Source organism: Mustelus asterias, chromosome 22 (assembly GCF_964213995.1).
Source record: "Mustelus asterias chromosome 22, sMusAst1.hap1.1, whole genome shotgun sequence".
Classification (NCBI taxonomy): Eukaryota; Metazoa; Chordata; class Chondrichthyes; order Carcharhiniformes; family Triakidae; genus Mustelus; species Mustelus asterias.
The window spans coordinates 55,537,137-55,562,904 of record NC_135822.1 but is presented as its reverse complement, the minus strand read 5'-3'; the positions used below and the strand labels follow the sequence as shown (position 1 = coordinate 55,562,904).

At 51.5% G+C, this 25,768-nt stretch overlaps 1 protein-coding gene across 1 annotated transcript in view; it reads right to left on the bottom strand.

Moving 5' to 3' along the window:
* The window catches only part of LOC144510044 (poly(ADP-ribose) glycohydrolase-like), an 87,856-nt gene that overhangs the window by 57,135 nt on the left and 4,953 nt on the right, over positions 1 to 25,768 (bottom strand). Inside the window, exons 2-4 of the mRNA XM_078239258.1 lie at positions 23,092 to 23,361; positions 20,803 to 20,931; positions 17,728 to 17,808 (exon numbers count right to left, since the gene is read on the bottom strand). Of these exons, the coding sequence (XP_078095384.1) occupies positions 17,728 to 17,808; positions 20,803 to 20,931; positions 23,092 to 23,361 (480 nt within the window). The remainder of the gene's footprint in view (positions 1 to 17,727; positions 17,809 to 20,802; positions 20,932 to 23,091; positions 23,362 to 25,768) is intronic.

Sequence of the window (25,768 nt, the reverse complement as noted above, 5' to 3'; positions counted from 1 at the left end):
TTATCACTATGGGTACTTGTACATATGTTACTCTTGTTACTGTTGGGGTTAGGGTTGGGGTGTTCCACCTGTTAGCATTGTTCTGTGGTACACTCCGTTTGGCTCCTCCTTCTGACAGGAGTATAAAGATCACTGCCACTTCCTAGTGACCCTTTAGTCTGGGATTGTATTGTTAAGCAGTATGCTCTATTCTTGTTGTGAATAAAAGCCTTTATTTCCCGAGTACGATCCAGCCTCCCGAGTGGATTAATCACGCATCACTCTGTATCTAACCCCGTGCTGTACCTGTCCTGGGAGTGTTTGATGGGGGACAGTGTAGAGGGAGCTTCACTCTGTATCTAACCCCGTGCTGTACCTGTCCTGGGAGTGTTTGATGGGGGACAGTGTAGAGGGAGCTTCACTCTGTATCTAACCCCGTGCTGTACCTGTCCTGGGAGTGTTTGATGGGGACACTGTAGAGGGAGCTTTACTCGGTATCTAGCCCCGTGCTGTACCTGTCCTGGGAGTGTTTGATGGGGACAGTGTAGAGGGAGCTATATTCTGTATCTAACCCTGTGCTGTACCTGTCCTGGGAGTGGGGACAGTGTAGAGGGAGCTTTACTCTGTATCTAACCCCATGCTGTACCTGTCCTGGGAGTGTTTGATGTGGACAGTGTAGAGGGAGCTTCACTCTATATCTAACCCCGTGCCTGTACCTGTCCTGGGAGTGTTTGATGTGGACAGTGTAGAGGGAGCTTTACTCTGTATCTAACCCCATGCTGTACCTGTCCTGGGAGTGTTTGATGGGGACAGTGTAGAGGGAGCAATATTCTGTATCTAACCCCGTGCTGCACCTGTCCTGGGAGTGGGGACAGTGTAGAGGGAGCTTTACTCTGTATCTAACCCCGTGCTGTACCTGCCCTGGGAGTGTTTGATGGGGACAGTGTAGAGGGAGTTTTACTCTGTATCTAACCCCGTGCTGTACCTGTCCTGTGAGTGTTTGATGTGGACAGTGTAGAGAGAGCTTTACTCTGTATCTAACCCTATTCTGCACCTGTCCTGGGAGTGTTTGATGGGGACAGTGTAGAGGGAGCTTTACTCTGTATCTAAACCCGTGCTGTCCCAGTCCTGGGAGTGTTTGATGGGGGACAGTGTAGAGGGAGCTTCACTCTGTATCTAACCCCGTTCTGTACCTGTCCTGGGAGTGTTTGATGGGGGACAGTGTAGAGGGAGCTTCACTCTGTATCTAACCCTGTGCTGTACCTGTCCTGGGAGTGTTTGATGGGGGACAGTGTAGAGGGAGCTTCACTCTGTATCTAACCCCGTGCTGTACCTGTCCTGGGAGTGTTTGATGGAGACAGTGTCGAGGCAGCTTCACTCTGTATCTAACCCCGTGCTGCACCTGTCCTGGGAGTGTTTGATGGGGGACAGTGTAGAGGGAGCTTCACTCTGTATCTAACCCCGTGCTGTACCTGTCCTGGGAGTGTTTGATGGGGACAGTGTAGAGCGAGCTTTACTCTGTATCTAACCCCGTGCTGTACCTGTCCTGGGAGTGTTTGATGGGGACAGTGTAGAGGGAGCTTTACTCTGTATCTAACCCTATTCTGTACCTGTCCTGGAAGTGTTTGATGTGGACAGTGTAGAGGGAGCTTTACTCTGTATCTAACCCCGTGCTGTCCCTGTCCTGGGAGTGTTTGATGGGGGACAGTGTAGAGGGAGCTTCACTCTGTATCTAACCCCGTGCTGTACCTGTCCTGGGAGTGTTTGATGGGGGACAGTGTAGAGGGAGCTTCACTCTGTATCTAACCCCGTGCTGGACCTGTCCTGGGAGTGTTTGATGGGGACACTGTAGAGGGAGCTTTACTCGGTATCTAGCCCCGTGCTGTACCTGTCCTGGGAGTGTTTGATGGGGACAGTGTAGAGGGAGCTATATTCTGTATCTAACCCTGTGCTGTACCTGTCCTGGGAGTGGGGACAGTGTAGAGGGAGCTTTAGTCTGTATCTAACCCCGTGCTGTACCTGCCCTGGGAGTGTTTGATGGGGACAGTGTAGAGGGCGTTTTACTCTGTATCTAACCGCATGCTGTACCTGTCCTGGGAGTGTTTGATGTGGACAGTGTAGAGGGAGCTTCACTCTGTATCTAACCCCGTGCTGTACCTGTCCTGGGAGTGTTTGATGGGGACAGTGTAGAGGGAGCTTTACTCTGTATCTAACCCCATGCTGTACCTGTCCTGGGAGTGTTTGATGTGGACAGTGTAGAGGGAGCTTCACTCTATATCTAACCCCGTGCTGTACCTGTCCTGGGAGTGTTTGATGTGGACAGTGTAGAGGGAGCTTCACTCTGTATCTAACCCCGTGCTGTACCTGTCCTGGGAGTGTTTGATGGGGACAGTGTAGCGGGAGCTTTACTCTGTATCTAACCCCATGCTGTACCTGTCCTGGGAGTGTTTGATGGGGACAGTGTAGAGGGAGCTATATTCTGTATCTAACCCCGTGCTGCACCTGTCCTGGGAGTGGGGACAGTGTAGAGGGAGCTTTACTCTGTATCTAACCCCGTGCTGTACCTGCCCTGGGAGTGTTTGATGGGGACAGTGTAGAGGGAGTTTTACTCTGTATCTAACCCCGTGCTGTACCTGTCCTGTGAGTGTTTGATGTGGACAGTGTAAAGAGAGCTTTACTCTGTATCTAACCCTATTCTGCACCTGTCCTGGGAGTGTTTGATGGGGACAGTGTAGAGGGAGCTTCACTCTGTATCTAACCCCGTGCTGTACCTGTCCTGGGAGTATTTGATGGGGGACAGTGTAGAGGGAGCTTCACTCTGGATCTAACCCTGTGCTGTACCTGTCCTGGGAGTGTTTGATGGGGGACAGTGTAGAGGGAGCTTCACTCTGTATCTAACCCCGTGCTGTACCTGTCCTGGGAGTGTTCGATGGGGACAGTGTAGAGGCAGCTTCACTCTGTATCTAACCCCGTGCTGTGCCTGTCCTGGGAGTGTTTGATGGGGGGCAGTGTAGAGGGAGCTTTACTCTGTATCTAACCCCGTGCTGTACCTGTCCTGGGAGTGTTTGATGGGGACAGTGTAGAGGGAGCTTTACTCTGTATCTAACCCCGTGCTGTATCTGTCCTGGGAGTGTTTGATGGGGACAGTGTAGAGGGAGCTTTACTCTGTATCTAACCCCGTGCTGTACCTGTCCTGGGAGTGTTTGATGGGGACAGTGTAGAGGGAGCTTTACTCTGTATCTAACCCCATGCTGTACCTGTCCTGGGAGTGTTTGATGGGGGACAGTGTAGAGGGAGCTTCACTCTGTATCTAACCCCGTGCTGTACCTGTCCTGGGAGTGTTTGATGGGGACAGTGTAGAGGGAGCTTTACTCTGTATCTAACCCCGTGCTGTACCTGTCCTGGGAGTGTTTGATGGGGGCAGTGTAGAGGGAGCTTTACTCTGTATCTAACCCCGTGCTGTACCTGTCCTGGGAGAGTTTAATGGGGGCAGTGTCGAGGGCGCTTTACTCTGTGTGGTGAACCATAGATGGTTATCACTATGGGTACTTGTACATATGTTACTCTTGTTACTGTTGGGGTTAGGGTTGAGGTGTTCCACCTGTTAGCATTGTTCTGTGGTACACTCCGTTTGGCTCCGCCTTCTGACAGGAGTATAAAGGTCACTGCCACTTCCTAGTGACCCTTTAGTCTGGGATTGTATTGTTAAGCAGTATGCTCTATTCTTGTTGTGAATAAAAGCCTTTATTTCCCGAGTACGATCCAGCCTCCCGAGTGGATTAATCACGCATCACTCTGTATCTAACCCCGTGCTGTACCTGTCCTGGGAGTGTTTGATGGGGGACAGTGTAGAGGGAGCTTCACTCTGTATCTAACCCCGTGCTGTACCTGTCCTGGGAGTGTTTGATGGGGACACTGTAGAGGGAGCTTTACTCGGTATGTAGCCCCGTGCTGTACCTGTCCTGGGAGTGTTTGATGGGGACAGTGTAGAGGGAGCTATATTCTGTATCTAACCCTGTGCTGTACCTGTCCTGGGAGTGGGGACAGTGTAGAGGGAGCTTTAGTCTGTATCTAACCCCGTGCTGTACCTGCCCTGGGAGTGTTTGATGGGGACAGTGTAGAGGGAGTTTTACTCTGTATCTAACCCCGTGCTGTACCTGTCCTGGGAGTGTTTGATGGGGGACAGTGTAGAGGGAGCTTCACTCTGTATCTAACCCCGTGCTGTACCTGTCCTGGGAGTGTTTGATGGGGACAGTGTAGAGGGAGCTTTACTCTGTATCTAACCCCATGCTGTACCTGTCCTGGGAGTGTTTGATGTGGACAGTGTAGAGGGAGCTTCACTCTATATCTAACCCCGTGCCTGTACCTGTCCTGGGAGTGTTTGATGTGGACAGTGTAGAGGGAGCTTCACTCTGTATCTAACCCCGTGCTGTACCTGTCCTGGGAGTGTTTGATGGGGACAGTGTAGAGGGAGCTTTACTCTGTATCTAACCCCATGCTGTACCTGTCCTGGGAGTGTTTGATGGGGACAGTGTAGAGGGAGCTATATTCTGTATCTAACCCCGTGCTGCACCTGTCCTGGGAGTGTTTGATGTGGACAGTGTAGAGGGAGCTTCACTCTATATCTAACCCCGTGCTGTACCTGTCCTGGGAGTGTTTGATGTGGACAGTGTAGAGGGAGCTTCACTCTGTATCTAACCCCGTGTTGTACCTGTCCTGGGAGTGTTTGATGGGGACAGTGTAGCGGGAGCTTTACTCTGTATCTAACCCCATGCTGTACCTGTCCTGGGAGTGTTTGATGGGGACAGTGTAGAGGGAGCTATATTCTGTATCTAACCCCGTGCTGCACCTGTCCTGGGAGTGGGGACAGTGTAGAGGGAGCTTTACTCTGTATCTAACCCCGTGCTGTACCTGCCCTGGGAGTGTTTGATGGGCACAGTGTAGAGGGAGTTTTACTCTGTATCTAACCCCGTGCTGTACCTGTCCTGTGAGTGTTTGATGTGGACAGTGTAAAGAGAGCTTCACTCTGTATCTAGCCCCGTGCTGTACCTGTCCTGGGAGTGTTTGATGGGGGACAGTGTAGAGGGAGCTTCACTCTGTATCTAACCCTGTGCTGTACCTGTCCTGGGAGTGTTTGATGGGGGACAGTGTAGAGGGAGCTTCACTCTGTATCTAACCCCGTGCTGTACCTGTCCTGGGTGTGTTTGATGGAGACAGTGTAGAGGCAGCTTCACTCTGTATCTAACCCCGTGCTGTACCTGTCCTGGGAGTGTTTGATGGGGGACAGTGTAGAGGGAGCTTCACTCTGTATCTAACCCCGTGCTGTACCTGTCCTGGGAGTGTTTGATGGGGACAGTGTAGAGGGAGCTTTACTCTGTATCTAACCCCATGCTGTACCTGTCCTGGGAGTGTTTGATGGGGACAGTGGAGAGGGAGCTATATTCTGTATCTAACCCCGTGCTGCACCTGTCCTGGAAGTGGGGACAGTGTAGAGGGAGCTTTACTCTGTATCTAACCCCGTGCTGTACCTGCCCTGGGAGTGTTTGATGGGGACAGTGTAGAGGAAGTTTTACTCTGTATCTAACCCCGTGCTGTACCTGTCCTGGGAGTGTTTGATGTGGACAGTGTAGAGGGAGCTTTACTCTGTATCTAACCCCGTGCTGTACCTGTCCTGGGAGTGTTTGATGGGGACAGTGTAGAGGGAGCTTTACTCTGTATCTAACCCTATTCTGTACCTGTCCTGGAAGTGTTTGATGTGGACAGTGTAGAGGGAGCTTTACTCTGTATCTAACCCCGTGCTGTCCCTGTCCTGGGAGTGTTTGATGGGGGACAGTGTAGAGGGAGCTTCACTCTGTATCTAACCCCGTGCTGTACCTGTCCTGGGAGTGTTTGATGGGGGACAGTGTAGAGGGAGCTTCACTCTGTATCTAACCCCGTGCTGTACCTGTCCTGGGAGTGTTTGATGGGGACAGTGTAGAGGGAGCTTTACTCTGTATCTAACCCCGTGCTGTACCTGTCCTGGGAGAGTTTGATGGGGGCAGTGTCGAGGGCGCTTTACTCTGTGTGGTGAACCATAGATGGTTATCACTATGGGTACTTGTACATATGTTACTCTTGTTACTGTTGGGGTTAGGGTTGGGGTGTTCCACCTGTTAGCATTGTTCTGTGGTACACTCCGTTTGGCTCCTCCTTCTGACAGGAGTATAAAGGTCACTGCCACTTCCTAGTGACCCTTTAGTCTGGGATTGTATTGTTAAGCAGTATGCTCTATTCTTGTTGTGAATAAAAGCCTTTATTTCCCGAGTACGATCCAGCCTCCCGAGTGGATTAATCACGCATCACTCTGTATCTAACCCCGTGCTGTACCTCTCCTGGGAGTGTTTGATGGGGGACAGTGTAGAGGGAGCTTCACTCTGTATCTAACCCCGTGCTGTACCTGTCCTGGGAGTGTTTGATGGGGGACAGTGTAGAGGGAGCTTCACTCTGTATCTAACCCCGTGCTGTACCTGTCCTGGGAGTGTTTGATGGGGACACTGTAGAGGGAGCTTTACTCGGTATCTAGCCCCGTGCTGTACCTGTCCTGGGAGTGTTTGATGGGGACAGTGTAGAGGGAGCTATATTCTGTATCTAACCCTGTGCTGTACCTGTCCTGGGAGTGGGGACAGTGTAGAGGGAGCTTTAGTCTGTATCTAACCCCGTGCTGTACCTGCCCTGGGAGTGTTTGATGGGGACAGTGTAGAGGGAGTTTTACTCTGTATCTAACCCCGTGCTGTACCTGTCCTGGGAGTGTTTGATGTGGACAGTGTAGAGGGAGCTTCACTCTGTATCTAACCCCGTGCTGTACCTGTCCTGGGAGTGTTTGATGGGGACAGTGTAGAGGGAGCTTTACTCTGTATCTAACCCCATGCTGTACCTGTCCTGGGAGTGTTTGATGTGGACAGTGTAGAGGGAGCTTCACTCTATATCTAACCCCGTGCCTGTACCTGTCCTGGGAGTGTTTGATGTGGACAGTGTAGAGGGAGCTTCACTCTGTATCTAACCCTGTGCTGTACCTGTCCTGGGAGTGTTTGATGGGGACAGTGTAGAGGGAGCTTTACTCTGTATCTAACCCCATGCTGTACCTGTCCTGGGAGTGTTTGATGGGGACAGTGTAGAGGGAGCTATATTCTGTATCTAACCCCGTGCTGCACCTGTCCTGGGAGTGGGGACAGTGTAGAGGGAGCTTTACTCTGTATCTAACCCCGTGCTGTACCTGCCCTGGGAGTGTTTGATGGGGACAGTGTAGAGGGAGTTTTACTCTGTATCTAACCCCGTGCTGTACCTGTCCTGTGAGTGTTTGATGTGGACAGTGTAGAGAGAGCTTTACTCTGTATCGAACCCTATTCTGCACCTGTCCTGGGAGTGTTTGATGGGGACAGTGCAGAGGGAGCTTTACTCTGTGTCTAAACCCGTGCTGTCCCAGTCCTGGGAGTGTTTGATGGGGGACAGTGTAGAGGGAGCTTCACTCTGTATCTAACCCCGTGCTGTACCTGTCCTGGGAGTGTTTGATGGGGGACAGTGTAGAGGGAGCTTCACTCTGTATCTAACCCTGTGCTGTACCTGTCCTGGGAGTGTTTGATGGGGGACAGTGTAGAGGGAGCTTCACTCTGTATCTAACCCCGTGCTGTACCTGTCCTGGGAGTGTTTGATGGAGACAGTGTCGAGGCAGCTTCACTCTGTATCTAACCCCGTGCTGCACCTGTCCTGGGAGTGTTTGATGGGGGACAGTGTAGAGGGAGCTTCACTCTGTATCTAACCCCGTGCTGTACCTGTCCTGGGAGTGTTTGATGGGGACAGTGTAGAGCGAGCTTTACTCTGTATCTAACCCCATGCTGTACCTGTCCTGGGAGTGTTTGATGGGGACAGTGTAGAGGGAGCTATATTCTGTATCTAACCCCGTGCTGCACCTGTCCTGGAAGTGGGGACAGTGTAGAGGGAGCTTTACTCTGTATCTAACCCCGTGCTGTACCTGCCCTGGGAGTGTTTGATGGGGACAGTGTAGAGGAAGTTTTACTCTGTATCTAACCCCGTGCTGTACCTGTCCTGGGAGTGTTTGATGTGGACAGTGTAGAGGGAGCTTTACTCTGTATCTAACCCCGTGCTGTACCTGTCCTGGGAGTGTTTGATGGGGACAGTGTAGAGGGAGCTTTACTCTGTATCTAACCCTATTCTGTACCTGTCCTGGAAGTGTTTGATGTGGACAGTGTAGAGGGAGCTTTACTCTGTATCTAACCCCGTGCTGTCCCTGTCCTGGGAGTGTTTGATGGGGGATAGTGTAGAGGGAGCTTCACTCTGTATCTAACCCCGTGCTGTACCTGTCCTGGGAGTGTTTGATGGGGGACAGTGTAGAGGGAGCTTCACTCTGTATCTAACCCCGTGCTGTACCTGTCCTGGGAGTGTTTGATGGGGACACTGTAGAGGGAGCTTTACTCGGTATCTAGCCCCGTGCTGTACCTGTCCTGGGAGTGTTTGATGGGGACAGTGTAGAGGGAGCTATATTCTGTATCTAACCCTGTGCTGTACCTGTCCTGGGAGTGGGGACAGTGTAGAGGGAGCTTTAGTCTGTATCTAACCCCGTGCTGTACCTGCCCTGGGAGTGTTTGATGGGGACAGTGTAGAGGGAGTTTTACTCTGTATCTAACCGCATGCTGTACCTGTCCTGGGAGTGTTTGATGTGGACAGTGTAGAGGGAGCTTCACTCTGTATCTAACCCCGTGCTGTACCTGTCCTGGGAGTGTTTGATGGGGACAGTGTAGAGGGAGCTTTACTCTGTATCTAACCCCATGCTGTACCTGTCCTGGGAGTGTTTGATGTGGACAGTGTAGAGGGAGCTTCACTCTATATCTAACCCCGTGCTGTACCTGTCCTGGGAGTGTTTGATGTGGACAGTGTAGAGGGAGCTTCACTCTGTATCTAACCCCGTGCTGTACCTGTCCTGGGAGTGTTTGATGGGGACAGTGTAGCGGGAGCTTTACTCTGTATCTAACCCCATGCTGTACCTGTCCTGGGAGTGTTTGATGGGGACAGTGTAGAGGGAGCTATATTCTGTATCTAACCCCGTGCTGCACCTGTCCTGGGAGTGGGGACAGTGTAGAGGGAGCTTTACTCTGTATCTAACCCCGTGCTGTACCTGCCCTGGGAGTGTTTGATGGGGACAGTGTAGAGGGAGTTTTACTCTGTATCTAACCCCGTGCTGTACCTGTCCTGTGAGTGTTTGATGTGGACAGTGTAAAGAGAGCTTTACTCTGTATCTAACCCTATTCTGCACCTGTCCTGGGAGTGTTTGATGGGGACAGTGTAGAGGGAGCTTCACTCTGTATCTAACCCCGTGCTGTACCTGTCCTGGGAGTGTTTGATGGGGGACAGTGTAGAGGGAGCTTCACTCTGGATCTAACCCTGTGCTGTACCTGTCCTGGGAGTGTTTGATGGGGGACAGTGTAGAGGGAGCTTTACTCTGTATCTAACCCCATGCTGTACCTGTCCTGGGAGTGTTTGATGGGGACAGTGTAGAGGCAGCTTCACTCTGTATCTAACCCCGTGCTGTACCTGTCCTGGGAGTGTTTGATGGGGGGCAGTGTAGAGGGAGCTTTACTCTGTATCTAACCCCGTGCTGTACCTGTCCTGGGAGTGTTTGATGGGGACAGTGTAGAGGGGGCTTTACTCTGTATCTAACCCCGTGCTGTATCTGTCCTGGGAGTGTTTGATGGGGACAGTGTAGAGGGAGCTTTACTCTGTATCTAACCCCGTGCTGTACCTGTCCTGGGAGTGTTTGATGGGGACAGTGTAAAGGGAGCTTTACTCTGTATCTAACCCCATGCTGTACCTGTCCTGGGAGTGTTTGATGGGGGACAGTGTAGAGGGAGCTTCACTCTGTATCTAACCCCGTGCTGTACCTGTCCTGGGAGTGTTTGATGGGGACAGTGTAGAGGGAGCTTTACTCTGTATCTAACCCCGTGCTGTACCTGTCCTGGGAGTGTTTGATGGGGGCAGTGTAGAGGGAGCTTTACTCTGTATCTAACCCCGTGCTGTACCTGTCCTGGGAGAGTTTGATGGGGGCAGTGTCGAGGGCGCTTTACTCTGTGTGGTGAACCATAGATGGTTATCACTATGGGTACTTGTACATATGTTACTCTTGTTACTGTTGGGGTTAGGGTTGGGGTGTTCCACCTGTTAGCATTGTTCTGTGGTACACTCCGTTTGGCTCCGCCTTCTGACAGGAGTATAAAGGTCACTGCCACTTCCTAGTGACCCTTTAGTCTGGGATTGTATTGTTCAGCAGTATGCTCTATTCTTGTTGTGAATAAAAGCCTTTATTTCCCGAGTACGATCCAGCCTCCCGAGTGGATTAATCACGCATCACTCTGTATCTAACCCCGTGCTGTACCTGTCCTGGGAGTGTTTGATGGGGGACAGTGTAGAGGGAGCTTCACTCTGTATCTAACCCCGTGCTGTACCTGTCCTGGGAGTGTTTGATGGGGACACTGTAGAGGGAGCTTTACTCGGTATCTAGCCCCGTGCTGTACCTGTCCTGGGAGTGTTTGATGGGGACAGTGTAGAGGGAGCTATATTCTGTATCTAACCCTGTGCTGTACCTGTCCTGGGAGTGGGGACAGTGTAGAGGGAGCTTTAGTCTGTATCTAACCCCGTGCTGTACCTGCCCTGGGAGTGTTTGATGGGGACAGTGTAGAGGGAGTTTTACTCTGTATCTAACCCCGTGCTGTACCTGTCCTGGGAGTGTTTGATGGGGGACAGTGTAGAGGGAGCTTCACTCTGTATCTAACCCCGTGCTGTACCTGTCCTGGGAGTGTTTGATGGGGACAGTGTAGAGGGAGCTTTACTCTGTATCTAACCCCATGCTGTACCTGTCCTGGGAGTGTTTGATGTGGACAGTGTAGAGGGAGCTTCACTCTATATCTAACCCCGTGCCTGTACCTGTCCTGGGAGTGTTTGATGTGGACAGTGTAGAGGGAGCTTCACTCTGTATCTAACCCCGTGCTGTACCTGTCCTGGGAGTGTTTGATGGGGACAGTGTAGAGGGAGCTTTACTCTGTATCTAACCCCATGCTGTACCTGTCCTGGGAGTGTTTGATGGGGACAGTGTAGAGGGAGCTATATTCTGTATCTAACCCCGTGCTGCACCTGTCCTGGGAGTGTTTGATGTGGACAGTGTAGAGGGAGCTTCACTCTATATCTAACCCCGTGCTGTACCTGTCCTGGGAGTGTTTGATGTGGACAGTGTAGAGGGAGCTTCACTCTGTATCTAACCCCGTGTTGTACCTGTCCTGGGAGTGTTTGATGGGGACAGTGTAGCGGGAGCTTTACTCTGTATCTAACCCCATGCTGTACCTGTCCTGGGAGTGTTTGATGGGGACAGTGTAGAGGGAGCTATATTCTGTATCTAACCCCGTGCTGCACCTGTCCTGGGAGTGGGGACAGTGTAGAGGGAGCTTTACTCTGTATCTCACCCCGTGCTGTACCTGCCCTGGGAGTGTTTGATGGGGACAGTGTAGAGGGAGTTTTACTCTGTATCTAACCCCGTGCTGTACCTGTCCTGTGAGTGTTTGATGTGGACAGTGTAAAGAGAGCTTCACTCTGTATCTAGCCCCGTGCTGTACCTGTCCTGGGAGTGTTTGATGGGGGACAGTGTAGAGGGAGCTTCACTCTGTATCTAACCCTGTGCTGTACCTGTCCTGGGAGTGTTTGATGGGGGACAGTGTAGAGGGAGCTTCACTCTGTATCTAGCCCCGTGCTGTACCTGTCCTGGGTGTGTTTGATGGAGACAGTGTAGAGGCAGCTTCACTCTGTATCTAACCCCGTGCTGTAGCTGTCCTGGGAGTGTTTGATGGGGGACAGTGTAGAGGGAGCTTCACTCTGTATCTAACCCCGTGCTGTACCTGTCCTGGGAGTGTTTGATGGGGACAGTGTAGAGGGAGCTTTACTCTGTATCTAACCCCATGCTGTACCTGTCCTGGGAGTGTTTGATGGGGACAGTGTAGAGGGAGCTATATTCTGTATCTAACCCCGTGCTGCACCTGTCCTGGAAGTGGGGACAGTGTAGAGGGAGCTTTACTCTGTATCTAACCCCGTGCTGTACCTGCCCTGGGAGTGTTTGATGGGGACAGTGTAGAGGAAGTTTTACTCTGTATCTAACCCCGTGCTGTACCTGTCCTGGGAGTGTTTGATGTGGACAGTGTAGAGGGAGCTTTACTCTGTATCTAACCCCGTGCTGTACCTGTCCTGGGAGTGTTTGATGGGGACAGTGTAGAGGGAGCTTTACTCTGTATCTAACCCTATTCTGTACCTGTCCTGGAAGTGTTTGATGTGGACAGTGTAGAGGGAGCTTTACTCTGTATCTAACCCCGTGCTGTCCCTGTCCTGGGAGTGTTTGATGGGGGACAGTGTAGAGGGAGCTTCACTCTGTATCTAACCCCGTGCTGTACCTGTCCTGGGAGTGTTTGATGGGGGACAGTGTAGAGGGAGCTTCACTCTGTATCTAACCCCGTGCTGTACCTGTCCTGGGAGTGTTTGATGGGGACACTGTAGAGGGAGCTTTACTCGGTATCTAGCCCCGTGCTGTACCTGTCCTGGGAGTGTTTGATGGGGACAGTGTAGAGAGAGCTATATTCTGTATCTAACCCTGTGCTGTACCTGTCCTGGGAGTGGGGACAGTGTAGAGGGAGCTTTAGTCTGTATCTAACCCCGTGCTGTACCTGCCCTGGGAGTGTTTGATGGGGACAGTGTAGAGGGAGTTTTACTCTGTATTTAACCCCGTGCTGTACCTGTCCTGGGAGTGTTTGATGTGGACAGTGTAGAGGGAGCTTCACTCTGTATCTAACCCCGTGCTGTACCTGTCCTGGGAGTGTTTGATGGGGACAGTGTAGAGGGAGCTTTACTCTGTATCTAACCCCATGCTGTACCTGTCCTGGGAGTGTTTGATGTGGACAGTGTAGAGGGAGCTTCACTCTGTATCTAACCCCGTGCTCTATCTGTCCTGGGAGTGTTTGATGGGGACAGTGTAGCGGGAGCTTTACTCTGTATCTAACCCCATGCTGTACCTGTCCTGGGAGTGTTTGATGGGGACAGTGTAGAGGGAGATATATTCTGTATCTAACCCCGTGCTGCACCTGTCCTGGGAGTGGGGACAGTGTAGAGGGAGCTTTACTCTGTATCTAACCCCGTGCTGTACCTGCCCTGGGAGTGTTTGATAGGGACAGTGTAGAGGGAGTTTTACTCTGTATCTAACCCCGTGCTGTACCTGTCCTGTGAGTGTTTGATGTGGACAGTGTAGAGAGAGCTTTACTCTGTATCTAACCCTATTCTGCACCTGTCCTGGGAGTGTTTGATGGGGACAGTGTAGAGGGAGCTTTACTCTGTATCTAACCCCGTGCTGTCCCAGTCCTGGGAGTGTTTGATGGGGGACAGTGTAGAGGGAGCTTCACTCTGTATCTAGCCCCGTGCTGTACCTGTCCTGGGAGTGTTTGATGGGGGACAGTGTAGAGGGAGCTTCACTCTGTATCTAACCCTGTGCTGTACCTGTCCTGGGAGTGTTTGATGGGGGACAGTGTAGAGGGAGCTTCACTCTGTATCTAACCCCGTGCTGTACCTGTCCTGGGAGTGTTTGATGGGGACAGTGTAGAGGCAGCTTCACTCTGTATCTAACCCCGTGCTGTACCTGTCCTGGGAGTGTTTGATGGGGGACAGTGTAGAGGGAGCTTCACTCTGTATCTAACCCCGTGCTGTACCTGTCCTGGGAGTGTTTGATGGGGACAGTGTAGAGGGAGCTTTACTCTGTATCTAACCCCATGCTGTACCTGTCCTGGGAGTGTTTGATGGGGACAGTGTAGAGGGAGCTATATTCTGTATCTAACCCCGTGCTGCACCTGTCCTGGAAGTGGGGACAGTGTAGAGGGAGCTTTACTCTGTATCTAACCCCGTGCTGTACCTGCCCTGGGAGTGTTTGATGGGGACAGTGTAGAGGAAGTTTTACTCTGTATCTAACCCCGTGCTGTACCTGTCCTGGGAGTGTTTGATGTGGACAGTGTAGAGGGAGCTTTACTCTGTATCTAACCCCGTGCTGTACCTGTCCTGGGAGTGTTTGATGGGGACAGTGTAGAGGGAGCTTTACTCTGTATCTCACCCCGTGCTGTAGCTGTCCTGGGAGTGTTTGATGGGGACAGTGTAGAGGGAGCTTTACTCTGTATCTAACCCTATTCTGTACCTGTCCTGGAAGTGTTTGATGTGGACAGTGTAGAGGGAGCTTTACTCTGTATCTAACCCCGTGCTGTCCCTGTCCTGGGAGTGTTTGATGGGGGACAGTGTAGAGGGAGCTTCACTCTGTATCTAACCCCGTGCTGTACCTGTCCTGGGAGTGTTTGATGGGGGACAGTGTAGAGGGAGCTTCACTCTGTATCTAACCCCGTGCTGTACCTGTCCTGGGAGTGTTTGATGGGGGACAGTGTAGAGGGAGCTTCACTCTGTATCTAACCCCGTGCTGTACCTGTCCTGGGAGTGTTTGATGGGGGACAGTGTAGAGGGAGCTTCACTCTGTATCTAACCCCATGCTGTACCTGTCCTGGGAGTGTTTGATGGGGGACAGTGTAGAGGGAGCTTCACTCTGTATCTAACCCCGTGCTGTACCTGTCCTGGGAGTGTTTGATGGGGGACAGTGTAGAGGAAGCTTTACTCTGTATCGAACCCCGTGCTGTACCTGTCCTGGGAGTGTTTGATGGGGACAGTGTAGAGGGAGCTTCACTCTGTATCTAACCCCGTGCTGTAGCTGTCCTGAGAGTGTTTGATGGGGACAGTGTAGAGGGAGCTTTACTCTGTATCTAACCCCGTGCTGTACCTGTCCTGGGAGTGTTTGATGGGGGACAGTGTAGAGGGAGCTTTACTCTGTATCTAACCCCGTGCTGTACCTGTCCTGGGAGTGTTTGATGGGGGACAGTGTAGAGGAAGCTTTACTCTGTATCGAACCCCGTGCTGTACCTGTCCTGGGAGTGTTTGATGGGGACAGTGTAGAGGGAGCTTCACTCTGTATCTAACCCCGTGCTGTAGCTGTCCTGAGAGTGTTTGATGGGGACAGTGTAGAGGGAGCTTTACTCTGTATCTAACCCCGTGCTGTACCTGTCCTGGGAGTGTTTGATGGGGGACAGTGTAGAGGGAGCTTTACTCTGTATCTAACCCCGTGCTTAGTTATGAAGCCATCTATAGCCTAATATAATTAATAGTCTCAGCACGGATGGGGACAGTGCAGAGAGAGCTTTACTCTGTATCTAACCCCGTGCCGTACCTGTCCTGGGAGTGTTTGATGGGGGACAGTGTAGAGGAAGCTTTACTCTGTATCTAACCCCGTGCTGTACCTGTCCTGGGAGTGTTTGATGGGGGACAGTGTAGAGGAAGCTTTACTCTGTATCGAACCCCGTGCTGTACCTGTCCTGGGAGTGTTTGATGGGGACAGTGTAGAGGCAGCTTCACTCTGTATCTAACCCCGTGCTGTACCTGTCCTGGGAGTGTTTGATGGGGGACAGTGTAGAGGGAGCTTCACTCTGTATCTAACCCCGTGCTGTACCTGTCCTGGGAGTGTTTGATGGGGACAGTGTAGAGGGAGCTTTACTCTGTATCTAACCCCATGCTGTACCTGTCCTGGGAGTGTTTGATGGGGACAGTGTAGAGGGAGCTATATTCTGTATCTAACCCCGTGCTGCACCTGTCCTGGAAGTGGGGACAGTGTAGAGGGAGCTTTACTCTGTATCTAACCCCGTGCTGTACCTGCCCTGGGAGTGTTTGATGGGGACAGTGTAGAGGAAGTTTTACTCTGTATCTAACCCCGTGCTGTACCTGTCCTGGGAGTGTTTGATGTGGACAGTGTAGAGGGAGCTTTACTCTGTATCTAACCCCGTGCTGTACCTGTCCTGGGAGTGTTTGATGGGGACAGTGTAGAGGGAGCTTTACTCTGTATCTAACCCCGTGCTGTAGCTGTCCTGGGAGTGTTTGATGGGGACAGTGTAGAGGGAGCTTTACTCTGTATCTAACCCTATTCTGTACCTGTCCTGGAAGTGTTTGATGTGGACAGTGTAGAGGGAGCTTAACTCTGTATCTAACCCCGTGCTGTCCCTGTCCTGGGAGTGTTTGATGGGGGACAGTGTAGAGGGAGCTTCACTCTGTATCTAACCCCGTGCTGTACCTGTCCTGGGAGTGTTTGATGGGGGACAGTGTAGAGGGAGCTTCACTCTGTATCTAACCCCGTGCTGTACCTGTCCTGGGAGTGTTTGATGGGGGACAGTGTAGAGGGAGCTTCACTCTGTATCTAACCCCGTGCTGTACCTGTCCTGGGAGTGTTTGATGGGGGACAGTGTAGAGGGAGCTTCACTCTGTATCTAACCCCATGCTGTACCTGTCCTGGGAGTGTTTGATGGGGGACAGTGTAGAGGGAGCTTCACTCTGTATCTAACCCCGTGCTGTACCTGTCCTGGGAGTGTTTGATGGGGGACAGTGTAGAGGAAGCTTTACTCTGTATCGAACCCCGTGCTGTACCTGTCCTGGGAGTGTTTGATGGGGACAGTGTAGAGGGAGCTTCACTCTGTATCTAACCCCGTGCTGTAGCTGTCCTGAGAGTGTTTGATGGGGACAGTGTAGAGGGAGCTTTACTCTGTATCTAACCCCGTGCTGTACCTGTCCTGGGAGTGTTTGATGGGGGACAGTGTAGAGGGAGCTTTACTCTGTATCTAACCCCGTGCTGTACCTGTCCTGGGAGTGTTTGATGGGGGACAGTGTAGAGGAAGCTTTACTCTGTATCGAACCCCGTGCTGTACCTGTCCTGGGAGTGTTTGATGGGGACAGTGTAGAGGGAGCTTCACTCTGTATCTAACCCCGTGCTGTAGCTGTCCTGAGAGTGTTTGATGGGGACAGTGTAGAGGGAGCTTTACTCTGTATCTAACCCCGTGCTGTACCTGTCCTGGGAGTGTTTGATGGGGGACAGTGTAGAGGGAGCTTTACTCTGTATCTAACCCCGTGCTTAGTTATGAAGCCATCTATAGCCTAATATAATTAATAGTCTCAGCACGGATGGGGACAGTGCAGAGAGAGCTTTACTCTGTATCTAACCCCGTGCCGTACCTGTCCTGGGAGTGTTTGATGGGGGACAGTGTAGAGGAAGCTTTACTCTGTATCTAACCCCGTGCTGTACCTGTCCTGGGAGTGTTTGATGGGGGACAGTGTAGAGGAAGCTTTACTCTGTATCGAACCCCGTGCTGTACCTGTCCTGGGAGTGTTTGATGGGGACAGTGTAGAGGGAGCTTCACTCTGTATCTAACCCCGTGCTGTAGCTGTCCTGAGAGTGTTTGATGGGGACAGTGTAGAGGGAGCTTTACTCTGTATCTAACCCCGTGCTGTACCTGTCCTGGGAGTGTTTGATGGGGGACAGTGTAGAGGGAGCTTTACTCTGTATCTAACCCCGTGCTGTACGTATCCTGGGAGTGTTTGATGGGGACAGTGTAGAGGGAGCTTTACTCTGTATCTAACCCCGTGCTGTACCTGTCCTGGGAGTATTTGATGGGGGACAGTGTAGAGGGAGCTTTACTCTGTATCTAACCCCGTGCTGTACATATCCTGGGAGTGTTTGATGGGGACAGTGTAGAGGGAGCTTCACTCTGTATTGATTGCTATAACTGGAGTTTAACAAAGAGGCAGCCCCCTGGGCAGTCCTGTTACCTCCACATCCTTTGTTGTTTCGAACGCTGTCTTGCCGAGTGCCACTTTAATCACCTCCCAACGCCGGACATCATCGTGACGCTGAAATAAAATTAATCGGACAAAGTTATTTTCCTTCCTGCATCTTGTAAATGCCACTCATTTACGCTCATTCACTGCACTTTTCTACCCTAGGAAAGAGCATCTGACTATCCACTCTGTCCATGCCCCTCATAATCTTGTAAACCTCTATCAGGTCGCCCCCTCAACCTCCGTCGCTCCAGTGAGAACAAACCAAGTTTCTCCAACCTCTCCTCATAGCTAATGCCCTCCATACCAGGCAACATCCTGGTAAATCTTTTCTGTACCCTCTCCAAAGCCTCCACATCCTTCTGGTAATGTGGCGACCAGAATTGTGCACAATATTCTAAATGAGGCCTAACTCAGGTTCTGTCCAGCTGCAGCCTGACCTGCCAATTTTTATACTCAATGCCCCGCCCGATGAAGGCAAGCATGCCGTATGCTTTCTTGACCACCTTCTGCACCTGCGTTGCCACTTTCAGTGGTTGGTGGACAGGTACACCCAGATCTGTCAATACTCCTAAGGGTTCTAACATTTACTGTATAACTCCTACATGCATTGGACCTTCCAAAATGCATTACCTCACACTTGTCCGGATTAAACTCCATCTGCCGTTTCTCTGCCCACGTCTCCAACCGGTCTATATCTTGTCCCAGCTCAGATTCATTGAGCTGAAGCTATATAAAACCCTCGGTTAGGGCATATTTGGAGTATTGCGTGCAGTTCTGGTCGCCACACGATCAGAAGGACGTGGAATCTTTGGAGAGAGTGTAAAGAAGGTTCACCAGGATGTTGCCGGGTCTCGAGGGTGTCGGCTATGGGGAGAGGTTGGATAAACTGGGATTGTTTTCACTGGAAAGACGGAGGCTGAGGGGAGACCTGATAGAGGGTCTACAAAATGATGAGAGGCACAGACAGGGTGGATAGTCAGAGGCTTTTCCCCCAGGGTGGAAGTGTCAATTACACGGGGGGCACAGGTTCAAGGTTCAAGGGGGAAAGTTTAAGGGAGATGTGCGGGGGAAGTTTTTCACACAGAGAGTGGTGGGTGCCTGGAACGCGCTGCCAGAGGAGGTGGTGGAAGCAGGCACATTAGCAACAGTTAAAAGGCATCTGGATGGGTCCATGCCTGGTCCCCCCATGCTGACACTATAGTTAAGAAAGCCCCACCAACACCTCTACTTTCTCAGAAGACTAAGGAAATTTGGCATGTCAGCTACAACTCTCACCAACTTTTACAGATGCGCCATAGAAAGCATTCTTTCTGGTTGTATCACAGCTTGGTATGGCTCCTGCTCTGTCCAAGACTGCAAGGAACTACTTAGGGTCGTGAATGAAGTCCAATCCATCACTCAAACCAGCCTCCCATCCATTGAACAACAAAGAACAAAGAACAATACAGCACAGGAACAGGCCCTTCGGCCCTCCAAGCCCGCGCCGCTCCCCGGTCCAGGATTGAATCCTGAATCCAGGATCCCCGCCCAATTTTCCAGCCCATCTACATCCTAATATCCTATCCACCGAGCTGTCCCTCACAGCTACGATGCTTTGTTCATCACAACCTATTAACTCACCCCCACCCCCCCATTCCAGAACATGTGATCTCCAGGGAGAGGCGAAAACCCAGAGTGAAAACCCCAGGGCCAATATGGGGAAAAAAAATCTGGGAAATTCCTCTCCGACCCCCTGAGGCGATCGAAACGAGTCCAGGAGATCACAATGGCCCTGATCAGAAAATGCTTCCCAACCCTATTCATTTCCACTTCTGCTTTACGAACACCATCTGAATTCCCTGCCCCCGAGACAGGTTCCCAACTATCCGCAGTCTCGCTCTGCACTGGCACCAGCAAGATGATCATAGAATGAAGCCTTGAAACGAGAAACAAAGAACAATTAGCCCGCGCCGCTCCCTGGTCCAAACTAGACCACTCTTTTGTATCCCTCCATTCCCACTCCGTTCATATAGCTGTCTAGATAAGTCTTAAACGTTCCCAGTGTGTCCGCCTCCACCACCTTGCCTGGCAACACATTCCAGGCCCCCACGACCCTCTGTGTAAAATACGTCCTTCTGATATCTGTGTTAAACCTCCCCCCCTTCACCTTGAACCTATGACCCCTCGTGAACGTCACCACCGACCCGGGGAAAAGCTTCCCACCGTTCACCCTATCTATGCCTTTCACAATTTTATACACTCCGTCTGTACTTTGACTCCATCTACACTTCCCGCTGTCCCGGCAAAGCAGCCAGTATAATCAAGGACCCCACGGACATTCTCTCTTCCACCTTCTTCCGTCGGGAAAAAGATACAAAAGTCTGAGATCACGTACCAACCGACTCAAGAACAGCATCTTCCCTGCTGCTGTCAGACTTTTGAATGGACCTACCTCGCATTAAGTTGATCTTTCTCTACACCCTAGCTGTGACTGTAACACTACATTCTGCACTCTCTCCTTTCCTTCTCTGTGAACGGTATGCTTTGTCTGTATAGCGCGCAAGAAACAATACTTTTCACTGTATGTTAATACATGTGACAATAATAAATCAAATCAAAATCAAATAGGAAGGGAATAGAGGGATACGGACCAAGTAAGGGCGAGGTTTTTTTTTAGTATAGTTAGGGCATCATGGTTGGAGCGGGCTTGGAGGGCCGAAGGGCCTGTTCCTGTGCCTGTGCTGTTCTTTGTACTTTGTTCAAAGCTGAGATGCTCTGAGCGATTCAAGAGTACATCAGGCCCCCCGCTCCTGCTCTCCCCCATCAGTCACCGTCTGAGCCACATTATCTGCCCACTTCGGTGCCCATAGGTTTGTCCCTGACCCCTCAGCGCTCCGAGACAGGGCAGAAAATCCATCCGCGGGGGAAGAAGGGTAAGTTCCCCCACTCAGTTGGGTGGGGAGGGGGGGGGGAAAGGCGGAGAAAAGGTGGGTAAATGGAGTGAAGATACAGATCAGCCACACTCTGAACAGCTCAGCGATTATGGGCCAATACTGAGAGTTATTAGAGATCAGTTCCAGTTACCGAAAATGCTTTCTTCTTGGTTTGCATGCTGCGGTTGGAGAACGGCATTTTCACAGAGTCCGGCATCCAGAGGTCCGCCGCATCCGGAACTTCGAAGGGAATGACAATTCCCGATCTAACCGGCAACACCTGCAAGGAAGGTCAGGATTCTGTGAGTTCCCAGTTACATCCCCCCCACACCCACCTTTTGTTCCCAGAATCGTAGAATCCCTACAGTGCAGAAGGAGGCCATTTGGCCCATCGAGTCTGCACCAACCACTCAGGCCCTATCCCCATAACCCCATGTATTTACCCGAGCTTACCCTGTCACTAAGGGGCAATTTAGCATGGCCAATCCACCGAACCTGCACATCTTTAGACACTAAGGGGCAATTTAGCATGGCCAATCCACATAAGCTGCACACCTTTGGACACTAAGGGGCAATTTAGCATGGCCAAACAACCTAACCTGCACATCTTTAGACACTAAGGGGCAATTTAGCATGGCCAATCCCCTTAACCTACACATCTTTGGACACTAAGGGGCAATTTAGCATGGCCAATCCCCCTAACCTACACATCTTTGGACACTAAGGGGCAATTTAGCATGGCCAATCTACCTAACCTACACATCTTTGGGACACTAAGGGGCAATTTAGCATGGCCAATCCACCTAACCCGCACATCTTTCGGACTGTGGGAGGAAACCGGAGCACCCGGAGGAAACCCACGCAGACACGGGGAGAACGTGCAGACTCCACACAGACAGTGACCCAAGCCAGGAATCGGACCCGGGTCCCTGGCGCTGTGAGGCAGCAGTGCTAACCACTGTGCCACTCATTCCTGTCCCATTCCCATCTCCTTTTGCCTTGCCCGATCGTCCCCCTTATCCCCCCACCCTATTATCTCTTCCTGTCCCATTGCTAACTTTAAACCCGGTCTGACGGAGAGTCCTTAAACGGAAACGTGTACTCTGCTCCCCATCCTCCCCGTATCCACTCTGTCAAAAACTGTACAGAATTTCAAAGTGCTCAGTTAGGTCACCTGATCAGCTGCCTGACCTGCTTAGTGTATCCTGCACTTTCAGGGGATAGTTTCCCCGCCCACCACGGGGACAGTAGTGGGCAGGACACGGACAATGCAGAGGTCCATTGACCTCGGGCGGAACGTTCCGGCATTGGGGTGGGCGCGGCCGGAAAATCCTGCCCCCGGTGTTTATTGGCACACAGGTACTCGGGCAAGGATACGGCCTGTGAATTAAAATCCCTGGTTCAAAGATGTGTGGGTTAGGTAGATTGGCCATGCTAAATTGCCCCTTAGTGTTCAAAGATGTGTGGGTTAGGTAGATTGGCCATGCTAAATTGCCCCTTAGTGTCCAAAGATGTGCAGTTTAGGTGGATTGGCCATGCTAAATTGCCCCTTAGTGTCCAAAGATGTGCAGGTTAGGTGGATTGGCCATGCTAAATTGCCCCTTAGTGTCCAAAGATATGCAGGTTAGGTGGATTGGCCATGCTAAATTGCCCCTTAGTGTCCAAAGATGTGCAGGTTAGGTGGATTGGCCATGCTAAATTGCCCCTTAGTGTCCAAAGATATGCAGGTTAGGTGGATTGGCCATGCTAAATTGCCCCTTAGTGTCCAAAGATGTGCAGGTTAGGTGGATTGGCCTTGGTAAGTTACCCCTTAGTGTCCAAAAATGTGCAGGTTAGGTGGATTGGCCATGCTAAATTGCCCCTTAATGTCCAAAGATGTGCAGATTAGGTGGATTGGCCATGCTAAATTGGCCCTTAGTGTCCAAAGATGTGTAGGTTAGGTGGATTGGCCATGCTAAATTGCCCCTTAGTGTCCAAAGATGTGTAGGTTAGGTGGATTGGCCATGCTAAATTGCCCCTTAATGTCCCAAGATGTGTAGGTAAGGTGGATTGGCCATGCTAAATTGCCCCTTAATGTCCCAAGATGTGTAGGTAAGGTGGATTGGCCATGCTAAATTGCCCCTTAGTGTCCAAAGATGTGCAGGTTAGATGGATTGGCCTTGGTAAGTTGCCCCTTAGTGTCAGGGGGACTAGTGAAGGTAAATATATGGAGTTATGGGGATAAGGCCTGGGTGGGATTGTGGTCAGTGCAGACTCGATGGGCCAAATGGCCTCCTTCTGCACTGTAGAGATTCTATGATAAGTGCTGGGGTGTCCAGTGACAGTAGAACAGGAGTTCAAAGGGAAAGCAGGCGGTAGAACAGGTAAACTGAGGGGGAAATTCCCCTCCCCTCACTGCACACCCCTCCAGTTGTTTCCAGAAAGGCCCCGCTTCACTCACCTCGACACAGACGGTGTGATTGGCTGTCGGCTGGAGAGGTGGCATCTCCGGGGGAGACTGGGCAGGTTTCCCAAGCTGTTCCGGCCTGGCCACGCTCGGACTGGAGATCCCGGAACACAGGGGTTCGTCACTCGGACCCGCCCTGCCTGGCTGCAGGAGGTTGGCATCCTCTTCCGTCGGGCCCTCCGATTGTGTTCGGTCTGAGCTCATACCTCCGCGTGCGGCCCCCCGCTGTGGGGTGGTGGGGGTGGTGGGACAGGTTGGCAAAGGCTGTTTGAAAAAAGCAGACTGGATTCTCAGCTTCAGTTAGAGTGTAAGGTATAGCAGCAGAAGTAGGCCATTCAGCCCCTCGAGCACACTCCGCCATTCATGAGATATAGGAGAAGAATTAGGCCATTCGGCCCATCGAGTCTGCTCCGCCCTTCAATCCCGGCTGCTAAGTTTCTCAACCCCATTCTCCCGCCTTTTCCCCATAACCTTTGACCCCCCTTACCAATCAAGAACCTATCTCATAGAAATCATAGAATCCCTACAGTGCAGAAGGAGGCCATTCGGCCCATCGAGTCTGCACCGACCACAATCCCACCCAGGCCCTACCCCCACATATTTACCCGCTAATCCCACTAACCTACGCATCACAGGACTCTAAGGGGCAATTTCTTTTTTTTTAACCTGGCCAATCAACCTAACCCGCACATCTTTGGACTGTGGGAGGAAACCGGAGCACCCGGAGGAAACCCACGCAGACACGAGGAGAATGTGCAAACTCCACACAGACAGTGACCCGAGCCGGGAATCGAACCCGGGACCCTGGAGCTGTGAAGCAGCAGTGCTAACCACTGCGCTACCGTGCCGCCCCTATCTCTGTCTTAAAGACACTCAATGACCTGGCCTCCTCTGGGGCAATGAATTCCACAGATTCACCAAACCCTCTGGCTGAAGAGATTCCTCCTCATCTCGGTTCTAAAGGGACGTCCCTTTACTCCGAGGCTGTGCCCTCGGATCCGAGTCTCTCCGACTAAAGTTTAAAAGTTTATTTATCAGTGTCACAAGTAGGCTAACATTAACACTGCAATGAAGTTGCTGTGAAAATCCCCTAGTCGCCACACTCCGGCGCCTGTTCGGGTTACACTGAGGGAGAATTTAACACCTAAGCAGCGCGTCTTTCGGACTGTGGGAGGAAACCGGAGCACCCGGAGGAAACCCACGCAGACACGGGGAGAAGGTGCAGACTCCACACAGACAGTGACCCGAGCCGGGAATCGAACCCAGGTCCCTGGTGCTGTGAGGCAGCAGTGCTAACCACTCTGCCACCGTGCTGACACAGAGAGGCCAGAGAAGCTGGGATTGTTTCCCTCAGAGCACAGAAGATTACAAGGACATAAGAGTTAAAAATGATGACTGGTCTCGATAAAGCAAGGACAATCTGTCTGACTGGTGCCAGGTCGGGTCAGTAACCAGAGAGACACAGATTTAGACACAGACGCACAGGCAAGAGGAGGAAACTTTTTTTTCCCCTTCAGGAACTAAATCACAGCGAGTGGTTACGATCCAAATTGAGTTCAATACCCTGGGCAGCACGGTGGCTCAGTGGTTAGCACTGCTGCCTCACAGCGCCAGGGACTTGGGTTCGATTCCCAACTTGGGTCACTATCTGTGTGGTGTTTGCACATTCTCCTTGTGTCTGCGTGGGTTTCCTCCGGGTGCTCCGGTTTCCTCCCACAGTCCGAAAGACGTGCTGGTTAGGTGCTAAATTCTCCCTCAGTGTAACCCGAACAGGAGTGTGGCAACTGGGGGATTTTCATAGTAACTTCATTGCAGTGTTAATGTAAGCCGACATTAATAAACAAACTTTAAGCATTGCCTTTCACAAGGGAAGCGAGATAGATAGTTATCAGGGGGAAAAGAACATTCTGCAGAGCCAGGACGGAAAGGGCAGGAAGAATGGGTTCAGAGAGATCTTTCAATGAGATAGCACAGACACAATGGACCAAATGGCCTCTTTGGTGCTGTATCGTTCAATCAGAGGCAGGATGGGTGTCCCATCACCAGAGGTACGGCCGTGTGTCACTGGCAGAGTACAACTCAACGTACAATAGTGCTGATGACAGCAGAAATGCGATATAGTAATGGAATCTTCTGGAAACTCGTTACGGCTGACATCTTTTTTTAATTTCGTTTGTGGGACATGGGTGTCGCTGGCTGGGCCAGCATTTATTGCCCATCCTTAGTTGCCCTTGGAAGGCAGTTGAGAGTCAACCACATTGCTGTGGCTCTGGAGTCACAGGTAAATATAGAAACATAGAATCCTACAGTGCAGAAGAAGGCTATTCGGCCCATCGGGTCTGCAACGACCACAATCTCACCCAGGCCCTATCCCCATAACCCCACGCATTTACCCTAGCTAGTCCCCCTGACACTAAGGGGCAATTTAGCATGGACAATCCACCTGACCTGCACATCTTTGGACACTAAGGGGCAATTTAGCATCACCAATCCGCCTAACCCGCACATCTGTGGGAGGAAACCCACGCAGACACGGGGAGAACGTGCAGACTCCGCACAGACAGTGACCCAAGCCAGGAATTGAACACGGGTCCCTGGCACTGTGAGGCAGCAGTGCTAACCCACTGTGCCACCGTGCCAAATAAGGACGGCAGATTTCCTTCCCGAAAGG